Source organism: Panicum virgatum, chromosome 1K (assembly GCF_016808335.1).
Source record: "Panicum virgatum strain AP13 chromosome 1K, P.virgatum_v5, whole genome shotgun sequence".
NCBI lineage: Eukaryota > Viridiplantae > Streptophyta > Magnoliopsida > Poales > Poaceae > Panicum > Panicum virgatum.
Window position 1 is genome coordinate 44,880,133 of NC_053136.1, and position 24,381 is coordinate 44,904,513.

Below are 24,381 nucleotides of genomic sequence, written 5' to 3' on the forward strand. Positions count from 1 at the left end.
AAGCTAACCGAGGAATGTAGCGCGGCAATCGCTAATGAAGCTCCTGAAAAGAAAAGGGACCCCGGATGTCCTACCATCCCGTGCTCCATTGGATCTCTTATGATCGAAAGAGCACTTTGTGATCTCGGTGCAAGTGTGAGCGTCATGCCAAAGAATGTGTTCGAGAAGCTATGCTTACCAGAGCCGGAGCCCACCGCCATGTGCCTAGAATTAGTGGACAATTCCGTTCGTTATCCTTTGGGAATCGCCGAAGACGTGCCCGTGAAGATTGGAGAACACTTAGTCCCCGTTGACTTTGTGATTCTTGATATGGGAGAAGGGAGCAAGGCGCCTCTCATACTTGGGAGGCCTTTCCTCAAGACCGCAAGGGCAAACATCGACGTTGGCAAGGGGGAGATAAAGTTCGACATCAATGGCACCACAAGCGAATTCAAGTTTCGTCCACGCCACGAGGTATGCAACATGATCAATGTCAAATATGTTCCGCCTCACCGCCGTGTCACAGAGGAGAAACCAAAGAAAGAAGAGGAGCCGAACAAGAAGGAAGCGAAGAAGGAGATAGAAGTCGTCGCGTCCATCGCGACAAAGAAGATCGTTGCACCCGTCAAGAAGAAAGCTAAAAGCCCGCCTGTGAAGACCAAAAAGAAGACTAACGTAGAAGACAAACCCGTACCAAGGATTGTGCGGAAGTGGGTACCCAAGACTGCAGCGCCATCACCGAGCGTTGGTCCGGAGTGAAGAAGAAGAAAGTCTAGCTATAGACTATAAATGAAGCGCTTTGTGGGAGGCAACCCGTTCGTCGAGTCAAGAATAAAGCTACCGGGAGTGCAACCCGTTCGTCGAGTCAAGAATAAAGCTGCCGGGAGTGCAACCCGTTCGTCGAGTCAAGAATAAGCTGCCGGGAGGACAACCCACGAAAGGTTTACGTAAGTGAGTCAAGAATTTTGCTACGCAAGAACATGATATACTTTTGAATAATTGGTAATTCGGTCAATCAATTCGATTTGGATTTTATTCGCTTGGTCATTCCGATGTTATCTCTTATTTTAAACCAATGACATGAGCCATCCTATGATTTATTTGCCTCTTCTTGAGAAAGCCACATCCAAAATTCCATACCTATTTTTGGCAACCGTCCTGTCCATGACGGCCGGACCAAGTTGAGTTAAAACACACGAGTAGAGCCGCGCTATGTTTATATCATTTGAATTCTTGATGCGTAGGTTCGCACAAACATAGAGAGAATTTTCAGTTTCATCACCATAGGACTAGAATTTTCCTAACCTTAATTATTCTCTTTTTCAAAATTCTCTCTCTCATTTTGGCAAAAATTAGAACCTAAACTCAAGACCCACGGTTGAATTCGAGATTGTTCGCTATCAATTCATGAAAGTGAACGATTCCGGTGCAACCAAAATTAATGTAGTCGGGAAATATTTTCGACTTACAAATGTAAAGATGTTTCAATTCCCCTCTAATTATTCATTTAAACTCATTGCATGCTTTGAGTCAATTCTGAAATTTCGAAGTTAGAGGAGGATTAAACATCTAAGCATCATTTAGAAAGGGTTTATGTGCTTGATTAACATCCATTGATCAAAGTGAGTTCACGGGAAAGAGTTGTGCTCTCTACCTACCACCACATGCAAATAATTCAAAGGAGGGAGCAGCCATGCATGGGAAGGACAAGTGATTTTCAGCAAAGATGGCACCATGTGATGAATGATTAAGCATGGGACAAGGTGAATGACACAAAGTGGAGAAATAATGTTGCAAGTGGACATCAAAGGCAAAGAAGGAGTGGTTCACATGATTTGGGCAGTGCAAAGCATACAAGATATACTGGACAGAAGCAAATAATTGCACCACGAAGCCACCAGAGAAAATTGAAGTGGAGAAGAGGGAAAAACACCCTAGGCCGGCCGGCCCCAAGGCCCTAGGCCGGCCGGCTTGGCCCCTATTTAAGCCCTCTGGTGCTCCCTTTGGCAGGTATACTCCTCACTCATTTCCTTGCTTATGTTCTTCAAGTTCTTTGCCCAGAAACATCAGTTAGATCCCTGAAAAATTCGTCCACCAAAATCTACTCCAAGAATCTCAGAAAATTCACCACAATTCCTAGTTTGTTCCACTCTTCGATATATTGTTCTCCCGCCGGCAAGAAACCCCCGGTGTGTTTGTTTTTGAGTGTGTGCAGCAAGGAGTCACCATGAGTGGCCTCATGAAGTTCATCGCCGGGAGGAGAAGGACACGTTCATCAACATCCGACGCATCGGCAAGTTCTTCGCGGAGGCACTCGGTCTCCGAGTCTCCGTGGAGTATGGAGGAAGACAACCCCGCACCGAGGAGCGACATGTTGCTCCTTGGTGGGATGAGAGACCCGAGAAGCTCCTCCATGAGATTCACCGAAGGAATGCCACCTCCTCCACGGCGTTCGACAAGGTCATCCGCACCACCACCATACAAGCCCAAGAATTCAGAATATGGGTTTATTATCTTGTCGAAGGAAGAAGAAGAAAGGCTCAAGTTCATGAAGGGAAGACTACGAGCAAATTATGATTTTGATGATGAAGCATTGGTGAAGCTGGGATTTCATCATGACATCTATGAGCTATTGGAGAACATCGGTTAGAAGTTATTTTCCGACGGTGTCACGGTTGATATGCAAGAAGAAGTGGCTCTTGAGATGTTCATGACATTAGAAAAATCAACGGAAGCGGTGGATGGTGAAGAAGTTTCATGTCTGAAATTTAGGCTCAAGAATGAAGAGAAAGTAATCACCTATGGTGAAATAGGAAGCTTGCTCGCATTCAAAAATAATGCATATGAAATGGTGCAAGTTGAAGATGGAGAGCTTGATGAATTTTGGACAAAAATAGCAAAAGATGTCAACCGCCAAAGAAAGAATATAAGTAATGTTACCCTCCAAATATTCCACTCTTGGTTGAGCAAAAAAATTCTCGGGAGGATGAGAGAATCAAAGGTCACCGACCAGGAATTAAGTTGGATGTATCCTGCATTGGTGAAGAAGCAAGTAATTGATCCCACCAACATCATGGTTGAAAGGTGGCTTTGTGAAGCATCATCCGGCACGGGAGAAGTTGGTTCGGGATGTTATCTCACAATGATAGCCCGAGCAATGAATCCGAGGTTACGAGTGATCCAAAAAAATTTTGTCCCGGGAAGAGATATTGGGATTGATCATTTGAGGCAAGGCCATTATATCGGAGGAGATGAAAAGAAGGGATTTACTATTTCTGAGATGGATATTTCCCTCCCCGATCAAAGGCTGAAATTATTTGCAAGAGGGAGGACCGATTGGCGAGTTGAAAATATTGGAAAAAAGGTGAAGAAATCAAAAGGAGGAAGGTTAATTGAAGGGACATCGGTATCGGCACAACAAGAAGACTTGGAAGTAAACCTTCCACCGCCAAGTTCTGCTTATTGGAGAAATGAATTTCAAGGTGCATCAAGTGGACAGGGATACCCGCAAGGATGGACGAGTCAATGGGAAGGAAGCCAAGAACAAGCATGGGGGCACGCTGCGGCGGCACCCCCACCATTTAGCAACTACGGCTACCCACCCTCGTCATATCAAGGAGAGATGACCGACCCGTCATTTGGGGCACAATATTTTGACCTCCCTCAACCAGAACAAGGAATGAGAATTATGGGTGCTTATACAAGAAGAAATATGGAAGATATAGATGCCATCCGGAGGCATACAACCCAACTAGAAGATGGAACTGCAGGAATTGCATATCAAATGGGACTTCTAGGCCTGGCACCACCGGAACAATTTAATGGAGGAGCATTTCAGCAGTATTATGATCAATGATACAACGCAAGAGCCAATCAAGGAGATTGATCGACGGCATGACCATGAATAAAATACTCGCACGTGTGGTTTGGATTTTCTATTTCTTTTCATTTAATTTCAGCATGTGTGCAAGCTTGTGTGTGCGTAGCAATTTTCTGTTTTATTTATTTCAGCATGTGTGCAATTTGTTTTCTTTTGTCTTCATCACCATGATAAATAAATGCATCACCTACGCTTTCATGTTATGGTTAGTAATGATGATAGAAAGTTTGTGCCATGTTAAAATATGATGATCGTTGCCGCTTTGTCTACTTTCTTGTGCTTGGTTTATGTATGATTAAACTAATGCTCTCTTTAACATGATCTGAAAATTAATTAAATGCCGGCTAATTCAATTGTGGAGGTTATGATAAATTAAGACCCATATCTTTTACTCTTGCTCTCTTACTTAAGCTTGTCAAGGAAAATTTAATTTGGATTTAATTCTGAGCTAACCTTGTCAATAATACCTTTTGCAATTGCTCTACCCTTCTACAAGCCTAAATGATATATCATAACAAACCATAGAGCAAGAATTATTTTCAGGTGAATTAATTCATGATTTATCTTCTTTGGTACGAGACTAAGAAGCTGACCATTCCGTATTTTTGCGTACCTATCTTTTGCTAGCCATTCTATCCATGCATTGTGAGTTTCTATACCGGGAACATCGCAAACCTCGCTGGATATCCACCCCTAACCAAAAACATCTTTTTGTGAAACACCTCCTTGACCACAACCTATATATTGAGTATATATTTATTTCGACGGCAAAATAGTGGAATCAAGAGCAAAATTCAGTAAAACATAAGCTTGGGAAGCATCAAAGAGTTCGCAGAAGAAAAATCCGAAGAAGTGGAGGCCTACAGGCAGTAGGCCGGCCGGCTCAACACCTCTAGGCCGGCCGGCCTGCCCCTTTTCCTCCTCTGTTGGCTTCAATATTTCACGAGGAGATGCTCCCTTGAATTCCAAAGTTATGTCCAGAGAAAAGGTTTTGTGCACCCACTCCATCAAGTTATCATCACTTCATTGCTTGAGGACAAGCAAAAGTTCAAGCATGGGGGGGAGGTGGAGTAAGTGCATTGTGTTGCCAGTGGTTCTGAGGAGCAAAAAGAAAGAAATAAAAAAAGAGGAAGAAAGAAAAAAATGAAATAAATAATGATGAAAAGCTCCTCGGTTCCGTTTGCTTCATTAAACCCCAGGTACTTTGAAGATTATTCTATACTCAATTATTCCAACCATGTGCAATCCGATAACAAGGACTTTAGTCGTGCCTTGGGATCAACCGTTGCCATTTGCACATATCCACCATCTAAAGTGTGTGTTCCATTCTCTCCCTCTCCACAAAGAAATTATTTTCCAATAGTCTTTTTGACGAGTCTCGGTAAATCCATAAGAAGTATTTCTTGTTTTGATAATATCTTGATTATAATATCTTTTGTTAGGACTAATCTTTCCAGAACTCCAGATAAAGCCTCACACATACATATGAGAGAAAGAAATGAGAGAGTTCTAGCAAGTTTGAGAGACAAGATGAGCTGAGAGTTTCCATGAGCAAATTGCAATGGGGTTTGAATTATTGATCTTGGTTTAGCATTACTTATGGAACTTACTTTCTTAATCCTGAGACTTGTTTAATTTTGAAAGCATGTGCTTAATAATTGTGGTGAAGCATTTAACTTGTATCTACCTTCCACATTGAAAAAGCTAGTTACAACTTGAACTATTAACTGCAAAATATTTTTGGGAGCATTGTGTTTTCTTGTGTATGATCAAGTGCAGGGATTGGATACTGAAAGGCAGCGCTGATTTTTATCAAAGACTTACTCGAGGACGAGCAAGGTTTAAGCATGGGGGGAATGTTGGTGCTCCTTAAGTATCCATTTTATCCCCTGTTTAACATTGATAATGGCATGAATTTAATATCAAAATCACTAACCATCCTAACCTCGGCCCAATTATTGGTCGTTTTCACATTTGCACATATATTTTGGAGGTACTTCGTTTTTGCAGGTTTTTGACCAATTTTGGAGCATGAAATGGCGAGGCCCACGATCACGCGATGATACGAAGAATGACGAAGGCCAAAGCCCGAACAAAGGGTCGAAGGCCATGATGATTAGAGGCCTATTCATGCACATCCACCCTCCAATGAAGCCCAAAAGACAAAGCCCACAAGATAAGATCGAGATGCTTCGGGGCTAAGCAAAGCAAAGAGATATTTAAGGAAGGATTTTCCATCCTATCCTTCTCCTTGAAGAAATCTCGAAGATAACGAAGCCTAAAGGGGTGCAATCGTGAAAGACATAAATTCTAGAAGATTCCAGGAGACTTGGGGAGAAAGTTGAGCACCAGCCGGCGAAGGAAAGACCCAGGCCGGCCGGCCTAGGCTCATTGGGCCGGCCGGCCCAGCCTGTTTTTAGGTCGGTTCGACCTCCCCTTTGACCGAGGGTTTCCTGAGGCTATTTAAAGACCCCTCCCCAAGGTTCACGCAGAGATCAATTCGGGAGACAACGCCAAGGAGCAGAGAAGATAGAGGGACACCTTTCGGAGAGCCGAGGGTCGTGCTAGTTGTCTAGGGTTTGCTCTAGCCGACGTGGGAACCATGCAAGGAAGACCACGTCGGAGTTCTGGAGCTAGGATCATCAAAATCAAGGTAGGGCCCCGGTTGTGATCTTGTGATGTACTATCATTCATGGTGAAGTTATTTGTGTTTCCGAATGTTTAGCGACCATGTTCTCCTCTTTCGATTTCGTTCTTTTCTTTGGGTTCGCTTCATCCTAGATCTATTATCGGGATAGATCACTTAGCATGATCTTGTAGTCATGGTGGCTAGAGGTTCATGGAGGAACTACCAAAGGGGGTTCGACTTGCTTCAGGGTATTTCGTTCAAAAGGGGGGCGTCGTGACAGGCCGTCTCCACAGAGTAGGCGGAGTATCGAGGTTTCGGATTGGAGATTTTGGGTTTAAAGAGGCTTTTCATTGAGATTCACATCTATCTTACTTCACTTTATCTAGCTGGAACTACAACATATGCATGATCTAGGTGATCTAGATTGGTTATCTCTAACTTTCTCTTGCTACCTTCGGTGTTTGTCCTGTTTTTAGTAGATTAAATTCGTTTTCACCATCTCACACAAAGGAATCTCTATGCTAGTAGATTGTTTCTTGTCTCTTTGGTTCCGTGGATTGATAAACCTTGGGGGAATACTCTGAGGGAAAAGCTACACGAAACCGTGCGCTTGCGGTATATAAATCGGGGGCGCTAAGGAGCATCAACAGTACACATAGTGATTCTTTGAAAAAACCTCGTAGCGTCCCTATGCAATCACACCTCAGAAGTGTGGTATTGTGCCTGATCAGCACATATGCGTGGTTGGGTTCAAAGTTCTTCGAAATTTTTACGCGAATTGTTGTGAAAGTGTACAACCTGTGCAGAGTGTAAAACTGATATATCTGCCGTGCTCATGGTTATGAACGACTTGGACCCTCACATGATTAATTTAACTTAAAGATGGAATTAAATCATTTTCTGGTTATTTCTTGTGGCCTTGCTGAGTACCAACTATAAGTGTACTCAGCCTTGCATACTGCTGCTCAGAAGGAAAAAGGTGTATAAAGTTTTATGAAGATATTGCTGAGTTCCAGGCGTACGCAACCCCCAGTCGATTGCCTGTGAAGTTTGGAGTCTTCGTTTTCAGGATAAGCTGTATAACTCTGATAGTCTTTTATTTGTTGTATTTCTATTTTTCGTGATACTATTACTGATTATTCACTTATAATGTCTCTATATGTATGAAACTTGATCATGGCATACATATAGTTATGCATTCGGTTTTGTCCTTAAAACCGGGTGTGACAGGGTCCGGCCAACTCCCGCGGCAACGGCGCGTGCGAGCTCCCTCGACAGCGCGCGCAGGGTGGCTCCGCCCGCTCCCTCAATGGCGTGCGCGAGCACGGCGGCTGCGGCCAGCACCCTCCACCAGGCCAAAAACGATTTGTGGTGGCGGTCAAATCGTATTTGTGCTGGCGGGCATGGCATCCGCCAGCACTCATGTGCCAGCACAAATGGCCATCTGTGCTGGCGGGGCGCCTACCCGCCACCACAGATGGAGCTGTGCTGGCGGGCGGCTTAAGCAGCCGCCACCACAGATAGGTTTTGCGCTGGCGGGTCGATAACGACGTCCGCCAGTATAGGATCCAGGATACCGACTAGAGGGGGGTGAATAGGCGGTTTTTGCTTCAATCACAAACACTAGACAAATTTAATTAGAATCACAAGGAGATTTCTACTTCAACCAAATCCTATGTCTAGTTAGGGTTTGCAACCTAGGATGACAAGTATGAATTCAAGCTCTAGTAAAATAAATTGTTCAAAGTAAATTGCAACAAGTAAGAGAGCAAAGAGATCACCACACAAGAGACAAGAATTTTTCCCGTGGTGTCGATGACTTGCCGGTCACCTCTAATCCACGTTGAGGCGGATTCAAAGTTTCAACCAGTCCTCTATCAAGAACACCTCTTGATCTTGAGTCGACTTGAACCAATGAACCTCTCCAAACCTCGATTCCACTAAAGTTGCTCTTCACCGCTCCGGCGAGGTGAGCACAAGGTCCTCTCACAACCAAATCGAGGCTCCACCACAATCTTCTTGGTGAGCTCGTCGATTCCAATTCTCCAAGCCGTCTAGGAGGCAGCAATCCCCAATAGTAACAAGTTGATGACGCTTGCTTGAAAACTCCTTAGTGCCCCAAAGCTCAAACACTTGATGCAATACACTAGGATGCTCTAACACTCTCAAGAATGCAACCACTAAGCAATGTGAGTGAGAGAGAGGAGAGGGCTTGCTCTAGAATGTCAAGAATGCTTTCGAATGAGCCAAAAAAAGCCCCCCACGGCTGGCCATGGGGGTATATATAGCCCCTCCCTCGAAATTCAACCGTTAAGTTCAAACTGCGCAATCGTGGACTGTCCGCTTCACAAAAACCGGACCATCTGTCATTCAAATGCAACGGCTAGAAATGCATTTAATGCGTGTCAGAAACGACCATTTGAGCCCTGGCGGACCGTCCGCGCCCCAGGGGCGGACCGTCTGCAGTTAAAAGTTTCACACCACCAGAGACAAACAACGTCTCTAGTACAAAACTCTCAAAGACCGGCGGACCGTCCGCGCCCCAGGGGCGGACCGTCCGCCGTTGAACTTTCTTTTCCACCAGTGACGATACAAATCTCTGGTACACTTTTGATTAGTGTGGCGGACCGTCCGCTCACTTGGGTTGGACTGTCCGCCAGCCAATTTTAATTCCCACCAGAGCCAGACATGCTCTCTGGTACAGGTGCAGACCGTCCGCACACCAGGAGCGGACTGTCCGCCTTTAGACAGTCAGCTCACAAACTTTAGATCTTTTTCAAACTATTTCAAAACATCGTTAGCCCTCATGCATGCATCTAGACATTTTGAGCAAATGGCACTAAAGACCTGTCAAGCACGAGTACACAACCCCTCTTGATAGTACGGCTATCTATCCAATAAATCCAGTCACTTTTCATCCACTAAACACCTTGTGACCGGTAAAATGCAAAAGCCCTAGTTTATACCTTTGCCTTGAGCCCGAGCTTTGCACATCATCTCTAAAAAACTCCATACGTTCACAATCAAATCTCTTTCATCCGTGGATCAACCTATGCTCATTATCTCAAATGAAATCGTTAATCCACAAACCATTGTCATTAATTACCAAAACTCGAATTAGGGGCCTAGATACTTTCAGCCAGCATAGTTCGTTGTACAAAACAAAACAAAAAAGCCTGCACGGCCCGCCGCTCGCCGCATCGCCGTGGGGAGGGGCCGCCGCTCACGTGGACGACCTCGCTCGTCGTCCTCCATGTCCGCCGGTGGGGAGGGGCGCGGCCGCCGGGGTCCTCTCGCCGCCGGGGAGGGGTGCGGCCGCCGGGGGCCTCTCGGCGGGGAGGGGCGCGGCTGCCTGTGCCTCCCGCCGTCGGGGAGGGCGTGGCCGCCTGGGGCCTCCTGCCGCTAGGGAGAGGCGCGGCCACTGCGGAGGGGCTCCCGACCGGGGAGGGGCGCAGCCGCCGGAGCCTCCCGCAGCCGGGGAGGGCGCGGCCGCCGGAGCCTCCCGCCGCCGAGGAGTGCGCGGCTGCCGGGGTCCTCCCACCGCCAGGGAGGGGCGCGGCCGCCGGGGGCCTCCCGACGGGGAGGGGCGCGGCTGCCGGTGCCTCCCGCCGTCGGGGAGGGCGTGGCCGCCGGGGGCCTCCCGCCGCCGGGTAGAGGCGCGTCCACTGCGGAGGGGATCCCGGCAGGGGAGGGGCGCGGCCGCCCGTGGGGCTCCCGGCCGGGAGAGCCGCGACCGCCGAGGGAGCTCTTGCCGGGGAGGGGGGGCGCACTCGGCCGTCGGCCTCATGCCGCATGGGCCTTGCCCTCTCCGGCCGGCCGCGCCGCTCCTTGCTGCCACGCAAGGCCTAGCCCCGCCGGCCACCAGGGAGAAGAGAGAGGGAGACTGAGTGGAGAGAAAGAGATAAGGGGGAGAAAGAGAGGCGACGGGGAGATGAGAGGGCATGATAGATAATAAAAAGGCAGAGGGAGCTGGTGGCGGATGATGAAATTTTTCGTACATTGCGCGCACTCTCTACGAAAGTTTTGGGACACTGGCAGGTGGTTACATGGCCCGCCAGCACAAATGAAGGCTATTTGTGCTGGCGGGCACTTACGTGGCCCGCCAGCACAGATAACATCTGTGCTGGCGTGTGCTTGTGTCGTAGGCCCAGATCCATTTATGCTGACGGGTGACAACAATGCCTGCCAGCATGTTAAATAGCTGATGTCAGCACAAATCGTTTGTGGCCTAGTGCTCGGTGGTGGCGCGAGCGAGCTCCCCTTGCGGCGCGCGCGAACACGGCGGCTGCAGCCGGCTTCCTTCGCGGCGGAGCGCGCAAGCACGACGGCTCATGCCAGCTCCCTCGGCCGGCTGGCCGGCGACTGCGAGGTGGCTCCAGCTATTTCCTGCACCACATGCAAGCGAGATGGCTCCGGCGAGCTCTCGCTGCACCACGGCACGCGTGCGTGGCGCAGGCAACCAAGGCCAGCCCAAGCCCCTCGAACATAGAAACCACCAGTTTCTTCCCAACGGCAAAAACATAGTTTCTATGTGCCTCGGGTAAAGAGTAGACACCGTTTCTCAACTAGGAAACGGTTTCCTCTGGTTTTCTCCTCTTTCCTCATTAATTGAGCTGCCACATCAGCATTTTGCCTAGCTGGCATCTCATTTAATAGAGATAGAAACTACCATTAATATTCCATTGGGACTGCCCTTAAGCGGCCGGCACACACTTTACTGCCTTTTCTTTCAAAAACTTACCTGAGCAAGTACTGTTTCATTAAGAAGAAGAAAAGGGAAGTTTTCGAGATACACTTTTACCTTATTTGGTTTGAATAAGACTAGCAAATGTGTCCGTGGGTTGCAATGGGAGAGGAAATATTGGTCCGATACTCCTAACCAACTTTGCTGGGCCCTTAACCTCTGCTTGCCTCTGCTCTTCGATCTCACCCGCTCCTGGGCTTCCGTTCGTTGCTGCGTTTTGTTTTTTCGCAGAACCCTCTTTTGTTGCTGTTGGTGAGGTGGTGATGGTGCCGATGTGTTGCTCGATCGTGCTGTTCGATTTTCTCGTTGCTCCTTGTTCACCGAGTGCTGCTTAGAAGCAGCGTGATCTCCCCCCACTTTTTCTCGAATCTTGAGGCTTCTTTTGTGGGGGTTTAAGCCGCACGCTTTGATCGTGTTCTGTGTTCTTTCGTTTGCTTCCGTGCGTTTGTTCCGGCCGTTTGGTTTTGAAGTTAAAGGCTAACTAGCCCTGAGAACCCAGTTGTGATCTCTGCTCGCCTCTGTTCTTCGACTTCACTTGCTTGTGTGCAATACTGCAATCCCGCTTCGTTGCTGTACGCCTGTATTCGTCTATTCTTTTCCAATGCTGTTGGTTTCGAAGTTGGTGGTGATTTTCTCTAGGAGGTGAGGCCAATGATCACCGATACGTGCTGTTACTATTACAGTGGTGATCTTGGTTTGTATCCTCTTATCCAACATGGTGCTCTCCATCTTGACCGCTTTTTTCTGGTCTTTTTTGTACTACTTATTTCCCTTTTGGCAAATTTCTGCATGTGGTGGGACTCTGGTTAATGGTGCAACCAATCTGTGCATCGGCGAATCCTACAGTTTTCTGTATTCATGTTTTTTTTTTCTTTCCGTTTTGGTGCGTTCCAGTAGTGGGTTTTCCTTTCACGACGTGAGGGATTCGTACAGCCATTTCTCTATCTCTTCAGAGCCTCTTCTTTTCTTGTTTTAATCTTCTGCGATGATGTTCTACGAGCGTCTTTGTATCTTGTTTCTTCTGCGCTTTACTAGTGGAAGAACGAGGAACGTGATCTCTGCATGTCGCACTCCTTTGATGCCAGGCTACATTTGAATTTCTCTTGGGTTTTCGATGGGTTGACCTGGTGACCATTCTTCCTGATTCTTGTTTCAGACTGATTGGTTTCTTCTTTTCTTTTGGGGGGTGGGGTGGGGGATGAGTAGTTCCTTCTCGTCTGTTATCTCTAGCTCTAATCTAACTGCTGCTCATTTTCACTTGTTTTTACACTGTTATACGTATTTTGTTAGTATAAATATCAATTCACTTTAAGTAGGTCAATCACTACTAAACCTGAATGATATTATTACTGCTGTGGGATATACCACCCATTGACTGAATAATTTGAAAATTTACCTTGCCATATTATTCATTTATTGCAATAGGGCCACTGGGCCAAGAGGAATGACATGTTAAGCGTCAGACTTTGCAATTATGAGATATCCATATATTTCATTTGCGATCTAATTCTAGCTCTATATACAGTAAATGTTTGTGCTAATTATATTTTCTAGTTCTCCTATTGTCAAGCTTCATGTCTATTTCTACGATAAGCAGTGCAGTTTCAACATATTTAATTCATTTCTTCTCTGACATTGTTTGTAAAATATTTATTGATCATTTCGATGTGGCGTGTAGATTGCAGGTGGCGAGGAGAGGACATTCCTGGAGCTGTGCAAAGAGTGCCAGGGGCCCCGGAGGCTGGGCGTGGATCACAAGTGTCGCACCATCAAGAGAGACGGCCAAGGCCGCTTCCAAAAAAGCGAAGGCCGCGGCAAGACACAAGCGAGTGAACGACAAAATGAAGAGGGGACCGCCACCGCCGCCGGCGGCCGCGGCCGCGGCCGCGCCCGCGCCCACCGCGCCGAGGGGGTGAGGACCGAGGAGACCAGATTACAATCTGTTTTCTTGAGCGTGGTCAAGTCTTATGTTACCCAGATGATGTACTAATTGATGAACAGCTTTCAGCTTTGTACCGGAAGTAGCAGGGGGTTTATCGCCCCGGTGCGCCGGCTTGATACATCAAATATCTTGTTCTTCTTTTCACAACCAGCAATGTGATCCGTGCGTGTATGGAACCTGCCCGGCACCTACACACTGCACACATTTTCTCCGGACTAGTGAAAGAGCAGAGAGGTTGGTGATAGGTTGCTAGGTGTTAATTAGCTCTACCAGGCCAGACCGTGCACTCCCAAAGTTCCAACAGATGCTGCTACTATACTACTACTATGCAGTACTGCTCCAAAGCAAGAAATTGCCGGGCCCTCCACTGGGATCTCCACCGGGAAGCAGGAATAGGACACCCAGCAACCACACACCACACCATGCACGGTCTGAGCATTCCCTAGACACGGCCGACTACAAGGGAAACCGTTGATTCTGGAGCATTCGCTCCTTCCTGTAACAGACCGTGACCCGTTCCATACGGTCGTGTCTCGCCGTCTCCCAGAACAATAACAAATGGGCGGAAAATTTTGCTGGGATTCAACCCGATATGAACAAATGTGAGGTCTCATGCAGTAGTCGACTCTTGTACTGAGACTGTAGACCATGGACAGCGTACGGAGCAGCGAGGAACAGGACCGCGGCCGTGCGGCCGTGCGGGGAGAGCTGAGCTCTGTCCATGTCCACACGACCGGCGAGGCGGCGACTGGACGGACGGCGACGAGGCGACTCCGACTCGACAGGCTGACAGGGATGCGGCCCGAAAGCCCAAGGACTGGGGTCGCCATCGCCGGGCCCGTCCAATCAGGATCTGACGGCCACGACCGTGCCGCCACGTCACGCGCGCCCCACACCAGTGTTTAAAATAGCGGGCTAATGCATTTAGCGGTTGGTGTTTGTAGAGGCTAAGATAGACTATAGCGGGCTATAGCCTATCTAACTCATTTAGCGGTTCTGGAAATACCATGTGTTGAGAAATCGGCGCCTACCACTTTCACCTGGGCACTAATACGAGAGACCAACTCTATATGAGAAATCAACTCTTTATTCATCATAATTTAGTACAACACAATACTCTTGCACTCTTTATATCGCTACCCTACCATGACACTACTACACTACATGGGAACTTTGACATCTTCTACTTGAAACCTCTTATGTCATGGTATGGCAAGAGGGGGATAGGAGCACCCCTATTTATAGAACTCTATGTCTCATATGGTTTTGCCATGTGCCCATCTTCTACACAATGCTTTACAAAATATCTAATTTTAGAATTTCCCCATGCTTTCTAGTCATACAAGTATCTAATTTCTAGAGTATTCCATATTTCACTATGAAATATGATAATCATGGTTCATGCATGCTCTCTAATCTTCTAGAAATTTCTCACAACTATGCATTTATATTTTAATACCATACATAAATATATGAGTAATTTTGCATATAAATATGAAATCAAGAAAATTTCATTGACTGAAGTACATCTTGGGCTTCATTTCCCTCGTTATATCATTGATGAAATACTAAGTTTTGTAAATGATGAGGTTCATTACTAAACAAATAATAAATAAAAAGTATTTATATGGTTTAGCTGGCTAAATAATCCATAATTTAGCGGCTATAGCGGGATATAGCTGGCTATTAGCGGATTTAGCCATTTAGAGCTAAGAGATGCATATCCTAGTTTTCTCCTATCCCAAAGACTATAGCAGGCTATAGCCGGCTATTTAGAACCTTACCCCACACCCCTCACGCTTTGTTCCGGCCCCACCACCTCCACCTCCCCCTCGCCGGACCCATACCGGGTCCGGCAGCGCCCGCCCGGCGCGACCCGGGCCCGCGCGTCATCCGCCCATCGGCACCCCACGGACGCGCCCAGCCGCTCGTGCAACAACCGCTCCGCCCGCGCCGCGCGATCCGCCTCGGGCGGCGCGCCCCCTCCAGCTTCCCCAGAATCCCCCCAGATACGGCAGGCAGGAAGGCAGGCGCGGGCCCACGCAGCGAATCTGGCGCTAATCCCCCCGTGTTAAGGAATAATCCCGCAGGATAATGACCGTCCCCGGCCTTGCCAAAGCCAAACCCAACCCCGCCCGCCCCGCGCGCTGGCTGGAGTTGGACGACGGAACGGAACGGAACGGAATGGGAAGACCCAGAACGGAAGGGGGAACGCGCCACGTGGCCGCCGCCGGTGTGGCGAGGCTCCAACCGCCCGGGCCTCCAAATGTGGAGGGCGAGTCCTACAAAACCGCGTGCCGTTTCACGGCGAGGGATGGCTGGCCGGCCTGGCTGGCTGCTGATATCCCAGCCGGATCATCGCCGTCGCGTCGCCATACACGAATACTGCTCGTGGTATTATTATACCGGCGCATACGTGTCTGGTCTACGTACGAAATCAATGCGGCCAGGGTGCTGGGCGCGACCGTGGGGCGGGCTCACTCGCAGCGAGAGGGAGCGGAGCGGGGCGACGGCCGGGGCGGAACAGGCAGCGAGCGCTCCTGCGACGGAAGGAGCCAAGCAGGCAGGGGGAGCAGGGCACGAGGCGCTGCTCTGCTCTGCTCATACCGGCAGTGGAAGGAACGGCGCGTGCAGGTGGCGTCGCGTGACAGGGGTGCTGCCGCCGAGCCAGAACCCAGAACCAGAAGGCAAAAAGCAGAGGAAAGGCAGCGGGCCAGCCGGCAAAACAAAACAAAAGTTGCAGCGGCAGTGGTACTGGTACTAGCCATTGCCGGTGTGGCTTTCAGGAATCAACGCCGAGCACAGTGGAAAAGCGAGCAGCTGCAGCTTGCTCCTTTCCTCTGCGTAACTGCATTGCTAGAGTCCATGGAGCTTTTGCTCCTGGTGGAGAGCTAGTGTTCAATGCGAGTGCCTGGGATATTCGGCGGAGCATATAGGGCTATGGCTAAGCTACCTCTTTCTTTCCCCATTGCTAGATTTGGATCAAGATTGCTAGATGCTTACTAATAATTAAGATTACTAGATTCCTCGTTCAAGATTACTAATAATCAAGATTACTAGATTCCTCGTTCAAGATTGCTCCTGGAAGTTCGATCCCGTTAATATATGGCCCGTTACGAAATTGGCTACCCTCGGGCGGACGCGTTGAGGTTTGATCCGGCCCGGCCGGATAGAGAGTTGGGGGCCGAACCGCAAACACGATCGGTTCGCCGCGTTGCAAGGCGGCTGTCCTGCCAAACATCTGAGCTGCGAGTCTTGGCCCTTCTCACGTTTTCCTTTTTCTTTCTTCAAAAGAAAAAAAAAGTTTCCCTTTTTGACATATAGCAAAAAAAAAAGATTCCGGCGAAAATGAAACAAACTGTCGGTCCTTCCTCGATTGACGACTTGGTACGAGAAAAACGCCTAATCGAAGCCGTCGCCGGAAAGGCCTGTGAGAGATATTCTACTCCGGTTGGCTGCCTGAAGTGGGTCGAGATGGCCCTGACCAGCAGAAAAGACGTACAGCCTCATCCTTAGCTTACATATATCCGAGTCTCGTAACTCACGATTGGCTGTCACAGCTGAAAGAGAGTGCGCATGCATGCATGTATACATCCTAACCTAATTAAGCTCTTGCTGCTGCCTTCGATGGATCCCCAGCGTGCCAATCCATATAGCATCTCGCCTGTCCTCTACTCCCTCCGTTCCAAATTATAAGTCATTTCAAGAATCTTAGAGAGTCAAAGTTTCTCAAGTTTGACTAAATTTATATGACAAGATAATAACATTTATGACACTAATTAAGTATCATTAGATTCTTTGTTAGCTATATTTTCATAGTGCACCTATTTGATACTCCATAAATCTTTATATTTCTCTCTATAAATTTGATCAAATTTTGAGATGGTTTGACTCTCTAAGATTCTTGGACTTATAATTTGAAACAGAGAGAGTACATCTTTTTTAAAAAATAATAATAATAGAAATTAAACACACTATCCGATCCGCGCGCCTCGGCCTCGTGCAGAATCTATGCGGCTCCTGCTCCCACTAGGTGCACCCGTGGAAGTATCTGCTAGATAGATCTGACGCGACATCGTCTTCGCATGCGCGACGGCGATCTATATAAGAGAGAGAGGCGATGATCGAGCTGGCCGACGGGAGCTCGCGCGGCGCAATAATGGAGTTCTGCGCGCAGCAGCGTTTCAATCCGCCGCCTCCGAGCACCAAACAACCGCCGGCGAGGGCGCCGGCGGCTTGGCCTCGCTCCGGCCACCCCTACACCGCTGGCCGCCGGTCTTCTTCACGCGACCCAAGCCGGGCGCTGCAGGTCACTGCCACCAGGAGTGCTCGTCCGGGTCGTCCCTCTGAAGTCGTCTGCGTGAAGAACAACATCCAGGACACGAAATTACCAAGGTTATATTGTCGCATTATGCTCCCTGCAGAGAACTCAACTGGGAATAATTCAACAGTGTACATGCATGTACGTACGTGTCTTGTTACTTTTTGATGACCTTTTTTGGTGCTAGGGCGGGCAAATTTTTCGAGCTGGAGATGACGGTCCGCGACTGCGACCTCGACAAGTACGGGGTTGTCAACAATGCCGTATATGCTGCTTACATCGAAACAGGTATGTTTCCACTACATCTAAAAAGGTATCACATATGTATAAAACAAATACTCTAGTAAACTAATCAAATTGATAACTATAACAATTATACACAAAATCAGATGCTAACTGCATCTAAAAATAATTGCTAAGTCATGGAGAAAATCGCTAACCTTTTTTACTTCAAAAAGCAAAAATTTCCCTCCACTCCTCTCACTCGTCGACTGCCGTGAGCACTAGTCGGCTGCCATGCTGTGGGGGAGGAGGGGTATTTATAGTCAGATAGCCTCCTGAATTACGAGCTTGATGGGTTATATTTTTTTTTATCCTTATTCAATTATTCATTTCCGTCCTTGATCCGATCCATGCTGGTAACCAATTAACCAGCTCGACAGGAGATGATTGCAAGGCTCGGCGTCCGCACGGCCTCGATCGCGCGCGCAGGCCGCGCCATGGCGGTCTCCGAGCTCAACGTCAAGTACTTCGCGCCTCTAAAGGTACGCGTACCGATTGCATGTGGACTGTATAGCTATCTTTTTTCCAATGAAATCACCACGCTTCGGTGTGCTGCATGTATCGACCGTGATGTTCTTCAGCGCGGCGCCAAGTTCGTGGTCATGGTGAGGGTTGTCGGGATCAAGGGCGTGCGGATGCTCATGGAGCACCTGATCACGACGCTGCCGGAGCGTAAGGTAGTACGTCGCCGGCCGGCGTGCCACCGGTGATAGCAGTCACACACAATAATGCAAACATCTCCTCCCTTAATGACACGGTCGAGAACGCTTATATGTGTGGAATAATGCAGCAGCTCATGTTAGAAGCGATGGCCACCGTCGTCTGCCTCAACGAAGACTACCGTCCGACTCGCATGTTCCCGGAGATGGCGAATCTGCTGCACTTCTTCTCTCAATCGTCCCAACTATAGGATCGATCACGAACTAGCGTACGGCAAAGCTGGCTTGATCTGCTGTTAGTAAGGACTAATTAATAAGGAGTGCAGACTGGTGCAACTCTCGTTAGTTCAATTGAGGGTACTAGTTTTTTAAAATGTTGATAAAGAGGGTCGATGGCGTGACACTTGCATTGGACGCATCAAATTGCACCCCGAACTGTTAATTTGGAGTGGTTAACTCTGAGGCCTATCGTACATCAACAATCCAACCAAGCAGAGGTGCTAATTAATCTTTTTACTCCGATAAAGTTCATAAAAAAATATTAAGATGGTACGGTAGACTCATTGAAACTAATTTGATGCTACAAGTGTCGGTGTATTTTTTTTATAACGTTTAAATTAAAATTTTTGACTTAAATCTGTACCAACATGTCTAATTACAGTTGTGGTCACGGCCAAAAAAAGTTATGGATTATGTTCCCAGTCTTCATGTATTCAGGTTCTTCAACTTTGTTACATATGTTTGTAAGAATCTAGAGGTCCATTGAAAGCCATCCATTCTTATCTTTTCGTTAAGTTCTTTGGGAGCATGGTTATTATTAATTGCACGATGAAAGGGTTTGCAGTGTAGGGGTTGCAATACTTCAGTAGCAACTTCAAGTCCTAGTTTTGACTCCTAGTGAAAGCAAATTTTTTAGCTAGTTAAAAACTCCCACTCACTAGCATAGCCGGGGTTCGGGAGGTTTCTCGACTGGAAAAAACCTTCTTTTTTCTAAAAAAAAAATGGAACCGCATTCTTACTCACCAATCAAAAATTTTTTATAAATTTCTCAGAAAATGATCAAAACTATGCGACTGGAACATACGAGATAGAAGAGAGAAAGACTTTTGGATATATTCATTCCAATTGAATTGCAAATATATCAACGATAGAATCAATTCAATTCTAAATTGCAATAAGCGAGTGGGCTCTCTCGAATAGAGATGAGCTGCTAGACTACGTCGAATGATGAATTCAATAATTAAAAAAACTAAGAGATGGATGAAATTATACAAAGAATCCCGGTTTCAAAGAAAAGGAGAATTGGGATATGGCTAAATCAGTAGACGCTACGGACTTGATTGTATTGAACCTTCATATGGACTATGGAAACCTGCTAAGTGATAACTTCCAAATTCAGAGAAACCTTGGAATGAAAAATGGGCAATCCTGAGCAAATCCCTTTTTTGAAAAAAAAATTGAGTGGTTCTCAAACTAGAACTCAAAGGAAAAGGATAGGTGCAGAGACTCAATGAAAGCTGTTCTAACGAATCAAAGTAATTATGTTGTGTTGGTAATGGAACTCCTTCGAAATTATATAAACAAGGGCTTTATATATACATCTAATACACTGACATAGCAAACGATTAATCATAGAACCCATATCATAATATAGGTTCTTTATTTTATTTTTTAGAATGAAATTAGGAATGATTATGAAATATAAAATTCTGAATTTTTTAGAATTATTGTGAATCCATTCCAATCGAATATTGAGTAGCTCCGTGCAAAAGACGTGACCTGCTATATTTTTAGAAAAAATTAATGAGAAAATGAGTGGAATCCTATTCGTCCTTACTTCGTACTAAATAGGTAGTAGTACAATCGAACTTCAACCTATCGCTGGCTACCAAGCACTACCAAGACTCCAAGAGGACGGACTTCTCTACTACTACAGCCGTAACGACACGCATGCTTGGCGCGTGCGTGGCAACTGTACGTACCTCGAACAAGCTATATATATCCATATAACAATGGCGTGGCAACAGCACAAATGCACAATGGCGTTCAGCATGCAGCAACAGCAATCATTCTGCTTCATCCGACCACCAAGCAACCACCGCCAGCACCGGCGGCGACCACCAAACAAACAACCACCGGCCAGAGCTTACATGCCTCGCTCCGGACACCTTGCCGCCGATCTCCTTGGCCGGCCATGCCCCCGAGGTCGTGCAACAAGGGCAGTGCAGGCCGCTGTCTCAGCGAACTCTAATGGCTCTGAATTCATCCGCGCCAAGAACAACACCATCCAGGACACGAAATTACCAAGGTGCAAGTTCTCCCTTTAGCTAAGTAGAAGTCTAGGAATTCGATCGGCACAGTGTCTGATTTTGATCTTTGTTGCGAAATCTAGAGAGGGCAAGTTTTTCGAAGTGGAGATGACCGTCCGTGACTGCGAGCTCGACAAGTACCGGGTTGTCAGCAGTGCTGTGCTTGCTGCCTACATGGAAACAGGTCAGCTACGACCATCGAGTAGTAACAGTTATTTCATACGGGAGGGACGATTAGGTTGCTTGTGTCGCGTGAGCTGCTGAGCTTGAGCCACTTTCCTGTCTTGATCCATGCATGTCAACCAACTAGCTCGTCAAGAGATGCTCGCAAGCCTAGGCGTCCGCACGGGGTCGATCGCCCGAGCAGGCCGTGCCCTGGCGGTCTCCAAGTTGAACGTCGAGTGCGTGGCGCCACTAAAGGTAAACGCAAGCATGCATGTGATCATCTGAGACCTGCCAGATAATTTTGCTTACTTTTCACCATCAATTTAAAATGATGTCGATCCTCCAGCCCGGCGCCAGGTTCGTTGTCATGGTGAGGGTCGTCCAGATCAAGGGCGTCCGGATGCTCATGGAGCACTTGATCGCGACGCTGCCCGACCGGGAGGTACGGCTCACATGTTAAACTTGTATGCCTATTGGGTGATTAACCAATACGCGTTGCAAATTAACGGACACCTCAGAACTCCTATGCATATTGCAAATTAACAATGTTTTTCTAGATCATGTATGTCAAAATATACTTGGTACTATAGATGGCTAAAAGACCGAGTCCTAGCATGAGCACGGAGTTTTTGACTCAGCCCAAACACGGCATGGCCCAATAACATCGTGTCTGGGCTGGAACAACATACCATGGTGCGTTGTGCTTGGATCACCAACCAGCGCCATATGGCTGGCGGCACAACCGATATTTAAGGCTCGGTCCATTAACAGTCCGCATACATTTCAATCCCACCGGCCCACCAAATATCATCACCATATAACACCTACCCCTCAAAACCCTAACTACCTGGCGCCCCTCATTATTTTTCTCTCGTCGTCGACTCCGTTAATTTCCTCTCCATGGCATCGGTGGGCACGGCAGCCAGTGAGAGGTGTCGGCAGGCGCAGGCAGCGATCGACGGGGGCAGTAGCCGACGGCTAGCGTCGGCAGGCTGCGGCCTCAATCGAGTGCGCAGACGGTGGCTGGCACAGGCATGACGAAGTTCCCGTGCCAAACCGGCTGGCACGACATGAAATAGGCACGCCGTGCCGTGCTTGGGCCGAAGGTCCAACCTGGCCACAACCCGACCCAACTGCACCACCGTGCCCCTGGCTCAGTAACATTGGGCCGTGCTTTTACGGGCCCCTGGCTCAGTAACATTGGGCCGTGCTTTTACGGGCCCGTGCCTGGCAACCCATTTGGCCATCTATACTTGGTAGACCATCTCTAGCGAATTCCCATTTTTCAATCCAAACCAACTATTATATTTATAGTTTTTGTACAAAAATAGTGCTTCAAGTATATTCTCTTTTATCCACATTTTCAGCATTTAATGGGACAAATTAATAAGCCACCCCGAACTCTCCCCAAATAAAGAAGCAGATGGAACTTTCCCAATACTTAGCAGATGGATTGGGATGAGATTATTGAAAAACTCAAGAAGCAACTCCCCAATAACCATAAAAAATATTGAGACATCCCAATTAGTTTGTTAATTTATTGAGGGACTCTAGGGATGTGGAGATTTCTTAAGCAGCATGTTATCTTGGTCTAGCACATTGGTTGTGTTCGGAATCTTTGAAAAAAAATCTATTTTTTACAGTTCATTTATATTTTGTACATTTGAATAACTGAAGCAATGCAACTTTGCATAACCATCCTCACTATTGTATATTCAGAAGTCTGTTTAATCACTTGAAGCTTGTTTCAGAAGCAATGGCCAACATCGTTTGCCTCAACAAAGACTACCGGCCGACTCGCATGTTCCCGGAAATGGTGAAGCTGTTGCAAGTCCTCTCCTAACTAGGATCAGTCATGGCATAATATGTTGTTGTAGGCTTCCTACATGTACCTAGGGGTGGTAATGGGTCATGGCTTTATTGGCCTCTTCACAGCCCACCATGACCCTTAAATATTTTAGCTCAAAATTATATAGAATTAGAGTCCGGCCCTTTTAAGGCCCGGCCTTTATATTCTCTAAGTCAAATTGCAAGGCCCTTTACCACCCCTGCGTGTACCTATATGACTGGTTAAATATGTATGCCGTGTTGGTTCTGAAACAAAGAAAAAATAAAGTAGCTCTTAGTTTGTATTAGTTAATATTATATATGGCTGTAATTAGGAGCCCGACGACGTACGCATTTCTGGCTTTCGGTTTCCGTTATCTTTTGCTGGCGGAGACACGAAGAGGACAGACAGTACTGGCAGTTCATTTGCTGGTGATCTCTGGTGATAAAACTCCTCTCATATACAATTAAACTCTCACTTCTCTCTCCTCATAATGACCTTGCCAAGTTAACAAAATTGTTGATGTAGCATATGATTTAATACTTATATAACTTTTGATAAAACTTCCATTGAGACGGTTCTTAAGCCATGGATCGGGAGCTCGGCACCGAGTCCCATCATGCGGATCCGGGTGGTCGACGCGGTTTAGACCCGGTCTGGTGGCTTAAGGGCAAGTACATTGGTATCGTCTTAAAGTCAGTCTCATCATGTAGTGACACGTAATTTTAAAATGATTTACCTGAAAACTTCTACAATGACTTGTCGTTTTTAGTTATCTCATAGTTATAACACATCCTTAATTTGTGAATAAAGTAAAGAAATATTTTGAGTTGCATGACAGTGACAACTCATACAATGTTGAGAAATAGTCTCATACTCCTAAATTTTAGCTTATGAGACGGTTGTTTTGCGAAGCAACCATCTCTTTCTCTCACCTCACTCTCTCTCTCCTCTATATCACCAAAAAATTCTAGGTGGCATTGCATGAGACGATCTATGAGACCGCTGATATGTAGCAATATACTCGCTCTAAGTATGGGAGCGGCTAGTTCAGTGGTACTCGTGATACTCACACCCGTCAAAAAGGATTAGGAAAAAAAAGAAAGAAAATAAAAATAGAAAGAGGAGAAAAGAACAAGAGAAATAAAGATAGGAAGAAAATAAATAGAAAAAAATAAAAAAAATTGAACAAATGAGTAGTCGGAAAAAGGAGAAGAGGAAAATAAAAATTGGAAGCAAAGGAAAGAGAAGTCAAGAGTATAAGAAATAAACATAAAGAAGAAAATAAATAGAAAACAAAACAAAACAAAAAATAAAAAAGAAGAAGACATTTCATTTGCATGTAGCCGGGATGTTAACCAACGGCTCAGCATGCTGTTATTCAGCACATCGTGAAAGCAATCGCTATTCATAGCATTGATGTGGCATCCAAACTGACCTAGTAGCGTCGGAGCTGTTAGAAATATTATTGGGCTGATTAACATCCCGGTCCTTAGATGAAGTTTGGTGATTTTGCAGCGCCAGCGACATATAGTCGCGGTGTACATAGACTGCAGGGACGCAGCGTATTATATATTGGAAGCATATTATATATTGGACGTAAACGGCTAGAGTGGGAAAAGGTCATAAAATTTAGTCTAAAT

The 24,381-nt window shown here is 46.8% G+C and overlaps 3 protein-coding genes across 3 annotated transcripts; 2 read left to right on the forward strand and 1 right to left on the reverse strand.

The window, feature by feature from the left end:
• Positions 1 to 9,613: 9,613 nt before the first annotated feature.
• LOC120655760 (nascent polypeptide-associated complex subunit alpha, muscle-specific form-like) lies at positions 9,614 to 10,282 on the reverse strand. The gene has a single exon (XM_039933725.1). The coding sequence runs from the start codon at positions 10,280 to 10,282 to the stop codon at positions 9,614 to 9,616; it is 669 nt and encodes a 222-aa protein (XP_039789659.1).
• A 7,012-nt stretch (positions 10,283 to 17,294) lies between these two features.
• On the forward strand, positions 17,295 to 18,687 carry LOC120655767 (acyl-acyl carrier protein thioesterase ATL4, chloroplastic-like). Its single transcript, XM_039933734.1, has 5 exons — positions 17,295 to 17,569; positions 17,683 to 17,783; positions 18,150 to 18,259; positions 18,359 to 18,454; positions 18,571 to 18,687. Exons 1-5 carry the CDS (start codon positions 17,295 to 17,297, stop codon positions 18,685 to 18,687), a joined length of 699 nt encoding a protein of 232 aa, XP_039789668.1.
• Positions 18,688 to 20,475: 1,788 nt separating this feature from the next.
• Positions 20,476 to 22,862, forward strand: LOC120655775 (acyl-acyl carrier protein thioesterase ATL4, chloroplastic-like). The gene is made up of 5 exons (XM_039933744.1): positions 20,476 to 20,744; positions 20,829 to 20,929; positions 21,056 to 21,165; positions 21,257 to 21,352; positions 22,652 to 22,862. The coding sequence occupies exons 1-5, from the start codon at positions 20,476 to 20,478 to the stop codon at positions 22,751 to 22,753; spliced, it is 678 nt and encodes a 225-aa protein (XP_039789678.1). The 3' UTR covers positions 22,754 to 22,862.
• Positions 22,863 to 24,381: the final 1,519 nt, after the last annotated feature.

Excerpts from the sequence above, each read along its gene's own strand:
- LOC120655767 (XM_039933734.1), top strand. The coding sequence starts at position 17,295 with ATGATCGAGCTGGCCGACGGGAGCTCGCGCGGCGCAATAATGGAGTTC. Across the intron at positions 18,260-18,358 it reads AGTACTTCGCGCCTCTAAAG|CGCGGCGCCAAGTTCGTGGT; the intron begins GTACGCGTACCG and ends GATGTTCTTCAG. Across the intron at positions 18,455-18,570 it reads CGACGCTGCCGGAGCGTAAG|CTCATGTTAGAAGCGATGGC; the intron begins GTAGTACGTCGC and ends ATAATGCAGCAG.
- LOC120655760 (XM_039933725.1), bottom strand. The coding sequence starts at position 10,282 with ATGCGGCATGAGGCCGACGGCCGAGTGCGCCCCCCCTCCCCGGCAAGA.
- LOC120655775 (XM_039933744.1), top strand. The coding sequence starts at position 20,476 with ATGGCGTTCAGCATGCAGCAACAGCAATCATTCTGCTTCATCCGACCA. Across the intron at positions 21,166-21,256 it reads AGTGCGTGGCGCCACTAAAG|CCCGGCGCCAGGTTCGTTGT; the intron begins GTAAACGCAAGC and ends TCGATCCTCCAG. Across the intron at positions 21,353-22,651 it reads CGACGCTGCCCGACCGGGAG|CTTGTTTCAGAAGCAATGGC; the intron begins GTACGGCTCACA and ends AATCACTTGAAG.